General features: G+C 45.8%; 1 protein-coding gene across 1 annotated transcript in view; it reads right to left on the reverse strand.

Moving 5' to 3' along the window:
* Window positions 1-8,079: 8,079 nt before the first annotated feature.
* The window catches only part of ANXA10 (annexin A10), a 64,135-nt gene continuing 58,830 nt past the window's right edge, over window positions 8,080-13,384 (reverse strand). Inside the window, exons 11-12 of the mRNA XM_019481414.2 lie at window positions 10,943-11,065; window positions 8,080-9,205 (exon numbers count right to left, since the gene is read on the reverse strand). Of these exons, the coding sequence (XP_019336959.1) occupies window positions 9,137-9,205; window positions 10,943-11,065 (192 nt within the window). The 3' untranslated portion in view covers window positions 8,080-9,136. The remainder of the gene's footprint in view (window positions 9,206-10,942; window positions 11,066-13,384) is intronic.

Raw genomic sequence — 13,384 nt, forward strand, 5'->3', positions numbered from 1 at the left:
TCAGTGTGGAGTAGCCAAGAGGTAGCTGAAGTACCCTCTTGCCTAGGAGTGAGCAAAATATGGCCCGTGGGCAGGATCCAGCCCATGGAGGGGCTTTGTCCAGTTTGTGGTGGGTCCCTTGGTCCCACCTGGACCAGGTGCCACCCGGCTGTGGCACATTCTGCTGCCTCCTGGGCATAGAGTGGGGCCAGGGCAGCTCTACGGCTGAATTGCCTTTCTCAGTAGGGTTACCATACATCCAGGTTTTCCTGGACATGTGCTCTTTTTTGGTCCCCTGTGCTGCGTCCGGGTGGGTTTTTAAAATAAAAGCAAATGTCCAGGTTTTCTGCTGTCCTGGGCTGGTTGCCTGGTGGGGGCAGCAGTGAGCAATGTGGTTGGTGTATAACCAATTAATAAAATTAGATGTATACAAATCAGCAGGACTGGATGATCTTCATCCGAGAGTGCTGAAGGAGCTGGCTGAAGTCATTGTGGAACCGCTGGCAAAACTTTTCCACAACTCGTGGCACTGTGGAGAAGTCCCTGAGGACTGGAAGAGGGCCAGTGTTGTGCCCATCCACAAGAAGGGCAGGAAGGAGGACCCTGGTAACTACAGGGCAGTCAGCCTAACTTCCATCCTAGGGAAAATTCTAGTAAAGTTCATCAAGGAGTCTATCTGCGATAAGCTTGCAGAAGGTAAAATTCTGAATGGCAGCCAGCATGACTTAATCGCGGGCAGGTCTTGCCTTACCAACCTCATCTTCTATGACCAGGTAACTCGCCACCTGGACACGAGAGCAGGTTGACATTGTATACCTAGACTTCCAAAAGGTCTTTGATCTAGTATCCCACAATGTTCTTGTGAGAAAATTGGAGGATTGTGGGCTCAACTCTGAGACAGTCAGGTGGGTGAGAAACTGGCTGCAGGATAGGACCCAGAGAGTTGTAGTGAACGGATCTGTGTCATCCTGGCGAGAAGTGGGCAGTGATGTCCCACAGGGGTCGGTGCTCTGTCCAGTACTTTTCAACATCTTTATTAATGATGTGAATGCGGGGTGAAGTGCTCACTGGCCAAGTTCATGGATGACACCAAGTTATGGGGCAGTGTGGTAACATGTGAAGATAGGTTACAGTTACAGGCAGACCTACACAGGCTGGCAAGTTGGATGAATCAGAACCAGGTGAAGTTCAATATTGACGAATGTAATGTGTTCCACTTCAGGACGAGCAACTCCCAACACATCTACAGGTTTGGCAGCACCAAACTGACTAGCACCAAGAATGAAAGGGACCTGGGAGTAATAATAGATCACAGTATGAATATGAGCCGGCAGTGCGATGCTGTAGGCAGTAGGGCAAATAATACTCTGGTATGCATCAACCGATGCATCTCCAGCAAAGCCAAGGAGGTGATTCTTCCACTCTAATCAGCACTGGTGAGACCACAGCTGGAATACTGCGTCCAGTTCTGGGCACCACACTTTAACAAGGACATGGACAAGCTTGAGAGAGTCCAAAGAAGAGCCACCCATATGATCAAAGTCTTAAAAGGCAAGCCATACAAGGAAAGGCTGAGGGATGTGGGACTCTTCAGCATGAGGAAAAGAAGGCTGAGAGGGGACCTGGGAGCAGCTTACTGCTACACTATGAGAGTACATCAAGGGCTCAGTGAGCAAGTGTTCACCAGGGCACCAGAGGGGAAAACCAGGAGTAATGGCCACAAATTCCTGGAAGATCGATTCAGGCTCAACTTCAGGAAAAACTTCTTCAGTCAGGATGTTTAGACTGGAAAAAGCTCCCTCCATATGTGATGCAATCACCTACCTTGGAAATCTTCAAGAGGAGACTAGACAGTCACCTTGTTGGGGTCACCTGACTCCCAGAATCTTTCCTGCTTGTGCAAGGGGCTGGACCCAATTGTAGCAAAACCCCCAGTTTTTCTTTTTTTATTTATTTTAAAATGCATTCCCTCCGCTTCCCCAACCATTTCTGACTTTTTCTCTCCCTCTCTATTCCCTATAGATAAGTATAAGTAAGGTAAGATGTAGGATAAGCTTTAACATTTTATTTTAGGTAGTAAGTTTTATTATTCTCTCCCCTCTTTACAAATAAGTTCCCTGCTATTTTGATATCGATACCCACTGTTTTATAAGTGATAATTATTATGTTTGTACTGCTTTTATATTGTGTGATTACTGTTTTAGGCCTATATATATAAGTTCATAGATTTCATAGACATTAGGGCTGGAAGGGACCTTGGAAGATCATCGAGTCCAGCCCCCTGCCCAAAGGGCAGGAAGTCAGCTGGGGTCATAGGATCCCAGCAAGATAAGCATCCAGTTTGCTCTTGAAGGTGTTCAATGTAGGTGCTTGAACCACCTCCGGTGGCAGGCTGTTCCAGACCTTGGGGGCTCGGACAGTAAAGAAATTCTTCCTTATGTCCAGCCTGAAACGATCTTGTAGTAGTTTGTGACCATTCGACCTCGTCATCCCTTGAGGCGCTCTGGTGAACAAATGTTCCCCCAGATACTGGTGGTCACCCCTGATAAACTTGTAGGTGGCCATCAGATCACCCCTGAGCCTGCGCTTTTCCAGGCTAAAGAGCCCCAGGGCTCTCAGCCTGTCATCATAGGGTCTGCTTCCCTGACCTCTGATCATGCACGTGGCTCTTCTCTGGACTCTCTCAAGCTTCTCCACATCCTTTTTGAATTGTGGAGCCCAAACCTGGACGCAGTACTCCAGCTGCGGCCTCACTAAGGCCGAGTACAAGGGGAGAATGATGTCCTGGGATTTGCTTGAGAAGCATCTATGGATGCAAGCCAGTGTTTTGGTCGCTTTACTAGCCGCAGCATCACACTGCAGGCCCATGTTCATCTTGTGGTCAATGATGACCCCCAAGTCTCTTTCTTCCATAGTGCTAGCCAACATAGCACTGCCGAGCCTATAAGGATGCTGCGGGTTTTTCTTTTCAAGTTAGCGTAAATCATGTCACGTTTCCATTTTGTATGTCAAGCCTCCATCTTGTGGCCTCTGCCCGGGCATCCCCTGTGTTGCAACTGTATGATTCATGTACCCCTCCCGTGTAAATTGGTTCCCGGGTAAATGAGAGTGATTGGGAATGATTGAAATACAATGGTAGCAGGCCTCTACTGAATGGCCTGTAATGACCAGGCCATCACCTCTCTTTGATTCATCCAGGAACCACAGACCTCACCCAGAAACAGAGACAAGAACCCAGCATTTGAAAGACAAAAGACCCTGCAGAACCAAAACTCTACCATTGTATTCCACCATTACAAACACCTGAAACTGCACATCTGTGCATGGAGCACACATGCTTAGTACACCAGGGGCTGACCTTTGCCTAGGGATGCCTCCTGTCACTAGGGTCACACAAGGTCTGCCCCTATAAAAAGGGACAGTGAAGACAGACCCAGTGGGACGCCCTCTCCATCTGGATCAGCACTATGCCACACCACCTATCCACCCAGAGGCCCTACCAGTGAATCCCCTCTGGACAACAGCTACTGGACAAGGACCCCTTTTCAGCCTGGATAGGTAGCTATCACCCCCCACCCCCTCTTCAACCAAGGACTTGGACTCTGCTTCTCTTCCCTACCTGGACTCCAATCCTTCCACTGAGTCTCTTTCTCCTGCTGCCATTGTGAGTGCGTGTGTGTGTGTGTGAACCAATAATTTCATGGGGCTGTGTAGTGTGTTGTCTATTTAATAAAACTGTTATTTAGATCCTTAAGTTGGGTTTTGCTTTACTATGGTTTGGCCCTGCTCCAATCTCTGCTCCTCGCCCCTCTAACTTCTGTCTCATTTCTCCCTCTCCTGCTTCTGGCTCACTGCCACCTCCAACACCTGTCCTGAGCTCCTCTCTGCCTCCAAACCCCCTGTTTCTTTGCCACTTTCTTATTCCCACTGCCTTTTCCTTTCCCCTGAGTAACCAAGTTTCTGCCTAAGTTTCTTTCCTGGCTGTCTCCTCGTTGCCACCACTTATCTGTCCCCCGCCCCAGTATCTCAGCTGTCTGCCTCAGTTTCCAGCCCCAGTCTATCTTAAGTAAACCCAAGCCTCAGTTTCTCAGCCAGTTTCTCTGTAGTCTACTGGTTCTGGCAACTTTTACTCCCTATACTTTAACTCTCTCTCTCTCTCTCACCTGAACCTTCCCCTAAGTATCCCAGGTACCCCAAGCACACAGATACACACTGTACCATCCAAGTTAGGAACTTACTTGTGTGTATGTGTAGGTGGGTTGTATGTGTGTGAACTGGTGAGTGTATGTGGGTCTGTGTGTGTATATATATATATATATATATATATATATATATATATATATATATATATATATATGCCATTGTGTGCATGATATACAAATTAGTGATCTGTGTCTAACTTTTGGAGTGTATGTGCTTGAATTGGTGATAGGTATGCATGTGCCTAGGCTGGTTTGGATGTGTATGTGCCTGAGCTGGTAGTGTGTGTGTGTATGCACCTAATTGATTTGTCTGTTTGTATATGTGCAATTGTGTCACACCCTCCTGTCTAGCGCAATATTGAGATCCTGAGAGTTGGCCTAACCCCACAGGGCAACATGATGATCTTCTGAGGTCCCTTCTGGCCTTACAATCTATGAATCTATGATTGGCTGTCGAAGGTCACGTGCTCCCCACATAGACTCCGACAAGCTGCCAGGTAAGAGAGAGAGTGTGTGTGTATGTGTGTGAGCCTGCGTGTGCGCAATGCAGTAACTACTTGGGAAGCAGGGCTGGGGGGAGGGGGGCAGGGGTCTGCAGGTTGGGAGTGAGGGGTACCAACAGGGCTGGGGGAGCAGGGGCTGTGGGTCCAGAGTGCAGGACACTGGCAGGGCTGTGGGGCAGGGGCTGCGGGTTGGGAGTGAGGGGCACTAGCAGGGAAGGGTGGGGCAGGGGCTGCAGGTAGTGGGCGAGGGGCACTGCCAGGGCTGGGAGGGGAGCAGGGGGCTGCAAATCAGGAATGAAAGGGCATGAGGGGTGCAATGGATAACTGTGGGTTGGGTGTGTGGTGCACAGGCGGAGGCGGACGCAGAGTGGCACGGGCAGGTGACTCCTCCCGCTGGGCTGTCAGCATTGGCCGCATTGTGCAGGGTGGCCCTGGGCTTGGGCAGAGCCTGAGCTTGCTGCGCTCCGAGGTGCCACCCGGCCCTGGCCTCAGCCTTGGCCCCGGCTCTCTCCAGCCTGCTGTGACATGGCTCAGTGATGCAGACCTATGGAGGGGGCGTGGCAGCCAGGCTCGCCCTCGTTGTCTGCCTCTGCTGCCTCCTGCCTGGCCAGGGTGCTGCAGGTAGGGCTGGGCCGGGCTGGGGCCGGGGTCAGGGTGGGAAGACGGCGCCTCCCTCGGGGCCAGGCCGGTGACTGTGGGCTCCTGGCACCTGTGTGTGTGTGTGTGTGGGGGGGTCCCTGCCTTTCACAGGGGAGACTCTTTGCCATTTTTGGTTGCAAAAGGGAAAACGGGGCAGAGCAGTTATAGTGTCTTGCTGAATTTGAGAGAGGCAAGCGTAAGTCTTGCTTTCTACTTGTGCTAGAAGCTGCCTCCTTTTTTGCCCCCAGCTGTATTTGGGAATTGAGTCATTGATTCTGGGCAGTCCAAGGTGATCCAACATAATGCCACATGGCTCCCTGTGTGCTTTTCAGAAAGAAGCTTGTGTGCCCTAACTTTGCTGTCCCTCTGCGCTAGTAGGGAAACTTGTGTCTCCTGTATGACCACACAAGTGTTTGGTATTGTTTCTTTGTTGCTTTTTACATTGTTTTTATTTTGGATTTTAAACCACATTTCCAGACCCATTTAATTGTCACTTCCTGCAACTTCATTGGTGTCAAAGGTCACGTGACATCACTTCCTGATGTGATACCACTTCCTGTGAGGTCTTTGAATATGGCTCGCTGGCCGATTGGGTGATAAAAAGTTCGTGATCTGGCCCCACATTCGAAAAGGTTGGACACGCTTAGTTTACATGTAAATTGCTGCACAGTAAATAACAGCACCATGGATAGTACTTGTATTTATAAGTGCTAACCTACAGTTGTGTTTATTAGTTTACTGTGGCCTAATAGGGCTGCATGTGTAGATTTGGAGACTTTACTGCAGAGTTAATTAGGCAGCTCTGCAGTAAACATCTCATGTAGATATGCCCACTGTGACTGTAACTGTTTTAAAGAGGAGAAGATACTTGTTTTGCCACCCTGCTATTGTCTTTTGCCATGTGGTTTCCTCTTCTGGTGACCACTTTGTTCTTTTACATTATGAACAGTCTGTGCACAGCTATAAGGCACAACACACTATGTAGGTTTCTGCACTATTTAAATCCACATGAAGTATTTTTTTCTTTGCTTGCCATCAAACATGTATGGTTTTGCTCATAGCAAATGCTGGAAGGCTACAACTTCAAGGGGAATAACCAGGTCATATAAAAGAATAAGAACTGGAAAGCCAGAAGTATTACATTTCAGTGTTTGTTATTCAGTTCGTAAGTGCTTTGCAGAACAGAGATGGGCTTATTCATGTGTTTAAGGGATTTGTTACATGGTAATTTCAGGTGGCTTCAGGAGCTTTTAATCCCTGGACTGGCTGCATGTTAACACCTTTTAAGTGGCTTAAAGCAGCAATCCTCAACCTTTTCCATTTTACATCCCACCAACCATTGGTCCCAAAAACCCTGGCCCCACCATGATAAACAACAAGCGGTGGGGAAGGGGTGTCCCCCAGAAGCTGGTTGACAAGCAAACCTGGAAGTGCCAGTGACATATGGTGGTGGAAGTGCCAGCGGTGAGCCCACCGCTTCTCCACAACCTACCTAGACAGCTTTCACATCCCACTGGTTGAGAAACGCTGGCTTAAAGAACTCTTGATTCAGCTTAAAGTTATGCCACTCCTGGGCAGGATTATTTTGACTCTGCCCAATCTAGTTCCTGTTCCATTACCAGGTGGCCACTTCCCACAGCTATTCCAGCTGAGTTTTCCTCCAGTATCCCAGAATGCGGAGGCCTCTCCTGATGCAGGAAGAGCAGGGATGCCAAGGTGCAGCAGGGCCAGGCATGGTGCCTCACCTCCTAGGGACATCGGGTAGCACCCAGGGGCTCCAGTGCTCCTGCCGCCACTTGGATTGGCTTTGCCCCTGCTGGGGGCTATGCAAGGGGCAAGCTCTGGAGAAAGAAAGGATTGTGTCCCTCGGAGTTAAGAGCTGGCAGCTTGGCCCCCTGCACCACTGCCAGCCAGGCTCCCAGCCCACCAGGAACTACCTGAGCTCCGAGAGGCCTGATAATTTTTTTCTTTGGCGCTTGCCCCCTGTGCCAGGCAGAGAAAGAGGATCCACCCCGGCCTTGTGCAGGGAGCTGGGGATACCCTGCCCAGTCACAGTGTAGGCTTGGAAATTACAAAATTGGGCATTATCCATGTTTGCAAAATCTGTGAAAAAAAAAAACCTTAATAAAAATAAATGACTCGGTTCTGAGTGGGAGTCAGCAGTCCTCATGGCCGCTGCAGCCCAGCCACACAGCCCACTGGGGCAGAATGGGGGAGAGGGGCTGCTGGCACAAAGGGAAGCACAGGTAAGATGGTTGCTGCTGCCGCTGCCGCTGCCCTTGCCCTTGCCCTTGCCCTTGCCTCTGCCCCTCGCTACTGTTTGGTGGAGAGAGCTGCTTGTCATGTGGCCCTGCCCCTCTCAACCAATCAGTAGCTAGGGGGAGGGGGCTGCATGATGGACAGCCCTTTTGGCCAATCAGTGGTGAGGAGCAGGGCTGCATGATGGGCAGCCCTTTTAATCGGTAGCAAAGGACGGGGCTAGGGGCTCCATAGCCAATCAGAGGTGTGAGGGGGCCCTTCTGCAATATGGCCACAAAAATGACAGCCGGCTTCGCAATCTGCTTGCAAAATTGGCTACCTGCTTACTCAACTTGGATAGGTCCCCTCTTATGTGGCTGCGCATAGTATTTGTTTTTTATTCTATACCATATACTCACAAATTGCATTGAAAAGATAAATAGCCTACTTGTGTAGACATTCAGAGGGTTAATGTGCCATTAGCTATTTAAGTAACAAAGACTGCAAATAGATTTAAATAATTAAGTTACTTATGTTTATTCAATTTCCAAAAGCTGTACCATGACATAAATCACTTGATATTAAAGTGAATGGATCAAGAACAGGGTGAGGTTCTTAATTCTAACTCTTATTTCTATTTCAAATTAAAAACTTAAGTTCTCCAGTATGGTTTACATTTGTCAAATGTGAGAGACAATATAAAATGTACCTTTGCTGAATATGTGATTTACACTGCAGATGGCAGATGCTCAGTTTTAAAGTAAAGCTGTAGTCTAGGGGTGTAAAAGATACCACTTGTGGGTTGCATCTGTCCTACAGAGCTGTTTCATCCAGCCCGCAGGCTAGAAGGGCCAAGAACAGGGGCTGGGGCCTGATGCTGAATTTCTACCCATGGAGCCTCATTAGAGATGTGTGTTGATGGAAAGCAGGGGAGGGGGCGTTAAGTGATATATTTGTTATCCCCCATTCCGCTGTTGCTGCCAGTCACCCAACTTCTGGGTCCAGATCCAGCCTATGAGGCTCTTTACATCTAGATTCGGCTGGTAAGGAGGAGCTCTTTGGTTTAGATCTGGTCCAGGAGCTTGGGTGAGTTTGACATCTACTGTTGGGCATAAGAGTTGGATATTAAGATAGTCTAAAAGAGCAGGAAAATGAATTAGGAGAATCACATCCATTAAGGTAAATGACAAATAATGTTTTGCCCCAGATTTAAAGTGCACTGGCTCTTTAACAGGTAATTTTTATTATCTAGTTATTGGTATTTGATTATGTGTTATAAGTACTGCTTTAGGGTGGGTGTCAAGGAACTAAATAATATACATAAATGTATATAGCTTTATTTGGTATTATTTCTATTAGACTGTTTTAATTAATTTTATATTAGTCAAAGTAATACAATTTCTTCAGCACTTAGGGAAAGAAGAATATATTACTGACCAAAAATATACTTTCTTGTTTTTGAAAAGATTCAAAATTAGAAATTATAGAGCATTGATTTTTCTATTCTTGTATATAGTACAGAGTGAACCTACACTTCTAGAGAAATGTGCTCGACTTTCTTGAATCCTTCTTCCTTTAATAATCTTCAGTATCACCAGCACAAATGGCAAGTAAAGCTTTTTCATAATGTCCTGATGCAAAATGCTGCAAGGAAAAGAATGCTTATGTCATGATAATTTTTCATAATTTTTCATGAGAAAACTGTTTTGAGTGTTAGGGAACAGTGACTTAAAGAACCTTATCTGCAAAAAGTCTTGTGGCATTCTACAAAGTTTCTAGTCCAAGATTATTGGCCCAGAAGTTGCTAGCAATTTGGATACCTTAGTTTTTGGATGCCCAACTTTAGGCATCTGAAAGAGGTCTTGTGTTTAGAGGTTGGCTGCTTAACACATTATGAAGTCAGGTTCCTAGACTGTCTCAAAATATACACCCAAAAATCACTCATAATTTTTCAAATATTGGCCCCACATATTTCATGATTTAAGAAAAAAAATCTTGACTTATTTTATAAAACTTCAGCAATAAAGCTCATTATTGTCTGAAGAAAGGGAGCCATACAGATGCAAACATTAGGCCAGGTTTTGATCTCAGCTATGCACTGAGATACATCCAGACTAACTGCTTGAATAGAGGTCAGTGTAGGTACTCTTGGTATTCAATCAGTCAGTGTAGGTACTCTTGGTATTCAATCAATTGCAATGAAAAAATGAAAAAATGTGGCTGGTTGTGTTTTCAGGAATCTAAGTCTGGCTGATTGTGTTTTCAGGAAACGAAGTCCAAATGAAATAAAACACCAGCCCCCGCAGACATGGAACCTCGTTTAATCCCCTTGAGGTTAGTGGCAAAACATGAGCTGACTTTTAGGACTAGGATGAGGCTCTATCATCAAATTTTGTAATTTGTATTAGAGTTTTTTGTTTTGTTTTGTTTCCCTGTAGAACTAACTGATATGATCATTTGGGGTTTCTTTATAGAGAAAAAGAAGCTTTAGGAAGTAATCTGTTTTCATAGCAGTACATTAAGGTGAGGCTGCAATCAATTCAACCATGTCTTCTTTGTCTTTTGCAAAATAAGACATGAATAGAGGAGTCCCAGATGTGGTGAAACAATAAGGGCAGATATAGAGAAGCCATATAATGTGCACACATTTGCATTTCTTGAATAATATGTAAAATTGGTTCTGTGCCTTAGGGTGGATGTAACAAAGGCTCCTGAATATTTTAAGGTACAATGAGTTATGCTACACAAGTAACATAGCCCAGGTAGGGAATTGTTATCATCTTTGGGACACCTGACTTCTAGACTTGGTTGGCACCTGAAGCTGCTTTAAATTCTAGTATAACTACTTGGTTGTTTCACAACCCAAAATGGGAAGAGTAGAACAGAGCATGCTCCTGCAGCACCATTTCCTTGCCCAAATTGCTTCTGGGCACAGCCCCACATCAGAAAATGTACTTGTGTCACTTACAGCTGAACAAGGCCTATGTCAGTAGTGGAATTCCTTTATTCTAAGCATTTCCAGTGGGCTGTTCTGTCCCCTTCTTGTCTCCTTATCATGCCAGATGAACTGAATTAGTCCCGGAATATAAGAGTGAGTTTAAAATTTAGTAATTCCCAGGGGCAATGATCATAGCTACAACACCACTCCCAACATTATCTAGTTCATTCTTCTGTCTTAATTGCTTACTTACTGAAAGTAGTCTGTGGCACCAAACTAATGTAGTTTGTGAGGTTGAGTACTATAAATAATACTTCTGCTTTTGCCTCAAATGACAAGATATGATTCATAATTAATGCTTGCTGCTCCTCTGGTACCAATATGTTAAATCGAGTTATTAAGCTACGTACAGTATATATACAAAAGAATGAATAAAGACTTACTTTGAGATCATGAAACAGTGATTTTCCATATCTCTCTTTGTATCGTTGTCTTATAGTCAAGAGATCTATTTCACTTCTGGCAATCAGAACCCTGATGATAGTTTTGTTATGGAAACCAAATTCCTAGAAAGGATGATGACATGAGGAAACTTAACTGAATGAGTGTATGTAATTCATATATATGCAGATGAGAAAATTAGGCCCACCAGATAGATACTCTGAGAGAAATTAGGTCTCTAAAGCTTTATTGTAGTGAGCTTTCTCAGCTACATACAGTATATTCATATTGCTGTGTAACAGAGGTCAAACAACTGCCACTTAGCACTTCCAAAACTTTTTTTTAAGAAGGTAGGGTAGAGTGGCACTTTAGAGATTTAATCAGGGGTTGGCAATCTATGGCCTGCAAGCCAGATATGGCCCATGGAGCCATCAGATCTGGCCCATGGACATAAGGATTTTGGCTGTTGTTGCTTTCCCCATACCACTGCAGGGAGAAGTGCCAGCTGTGGGTTCTCTCCCATGCTGTCATGGGGGAAGTGCTAGCTGTGGGTGGGTTGTAGCACCTACCGTGCTGCCTGCCTTCCTGCCTCTGAGTTCAGGTGGATCATTTTAGCCAGGAGCTGAAATAGGTTGCCTACTGCAGGACTATATAATTCAGTAATGTATCAGCTTTCACACGCCAAAGCTACGTTGTTAGGTACTGTAAGGAGACTGTCATCTATGAAAGCTTATGCCTTTCTGAACAAGTTAGTCTTCAGTGTGCCTTCCTGTCCTGCCTTCTGCCTAATTTAAGGCTAACAGGCTAACTACTAGAATACAGGCTGGACTAGAGAGTTTTTGAGTATATTTGCAGATAATCTGAAACTGGCAAGGACTGTGAATACACTGGAGGAAGGAGCACAATTTAGAAAGGGTTTTGACAGATTGGAAAGCTGGGCTGGAGCTAGCAAGATGATGTTTAATGCTGATGAATGCAAGGTACTCCACCTCAGGAGGAATAAACAAAAACTCAACTACAAAATGGGTGACATGTGGTTGGATGGCAGGTCTATGGGGAAGGATCTAGGGGTCTTGGTGGATCACAGACTCAACATGCCTCTGCAGTGTGATGCACAAAAGGTGAATGCAGTTTTAGGTTCCATCAATAGGAGCATTAGGTGCACAACATGGGAAGTGATAATACTTGGGACTGGTTAGGCCTCTCCTGCAGTACTAGGTGCAATTTTGGGCTCTACAATTTAAAAAGAACATGGAAAAGTTAGGGTTCAGAGACGGGGACAAAGATGAAGGGCTTGGAAGGCTATCCATATGAGGGGAAGATGAAGGAATTAAGCATGTTCAGCTTGTAGAAAAGGTGCTTGGGAGGGGACTTGATAACAGTCTTAAAAAATCTGAAGGGCTGCCATAAAGAAGAGGGAGAATCCCTTTTCTGTCTTTCTGTCCCCTGCTTTACCTGTGGCGGGTTAAGTTGTACGACAAGGCTGATTGTGTAGTTTTAGTAATCGGTTAGAAAATGGATTTGGATAATTTGGTGGGGGAGTTGGACTAAATGACCTTCAGTGGTCCCTTCCAGCCCCACTTTTCTATAAATCTATGCTTCTACTTCTCTTTTTTTAGAATTAATAATCACTAGACAGATGCATTTACTTTCTTTAAATATGGGCTTAAGTGCTTTGCTGAATCAGGGCCTCAGTCATTAGTCTGTTTTGTTGATGCTGCCCCCAAGAATGCTGGTGGGATTGTGATTTTTATGTAGAAACCATCCACTCAAAATTAAACTGAGCTCACTACTCTTTCATGTGAGTAACCAAACAGCTGTCATCTTCTGAGCATTGTTTTGTCAACTGCAAATCACTTGAGGTATTCAGTTTCCTAGATTAGTTCAAAGTACAGTTGCATGGAGGAATGGTGACATCTAGTGGGTAGTTACAATAATCAAAACTCCAAGGTTCTGGGAGGCTCACTACTGACTTTGGGCTATTTAAAGCTCACAGGTTAAATTTCTCAGTTTCATAGATTTCATAGAGATTGGGGCTGGAAGGAACCTTGGAAGATCATCGAGTCCAGCCTCCTGCCCCAGGGGCAGGAAGTCAGCAGGGATCATAGGATCCCAGCAAGATAAACATCCAGATGTCTTTTGAAGGCGTTCAGAGTAGGTGCTTGAACCACCTCTGGCGGCAGGCTGTTCCAGACCTTGGGGGCTCAGACAGTAAAGAAGTTCTTCCTTATGTCCAGCCTGAAACGGTCATGGAGGAGTTTGTGACTGTTTGACCTTGTCATCCCTTGAGGCACTCTGGTGAACAGACGTTCCCACATATCCTGGTACGACCCCGATAAACTTATAGGTGGCCACCAGATCACCCCTGAGCCTGCACTTTTTCAGGCTGAAGAGTCCCATGGCTCTCAGCCTCTCTTCGTAAGGTCTGCTTTCCTGACCTCTGA

The sequence above is a fragment of the Alligator mississippiensis genome, chromosome 2 (assembly GCF_030867095.1).
Source record: "Alligator mississippiensis isolate rAllMis1 chromosome 2, rAllMis1, whole genome shotgun sequence".
In the NCBI taxonomy this organism is placed as follows: domain Eukaryota; kingdom Metazoa; phylum Chordata; order Crocodylia; family Alligatoridae; genus Alligator; species Alligator mississippiensis.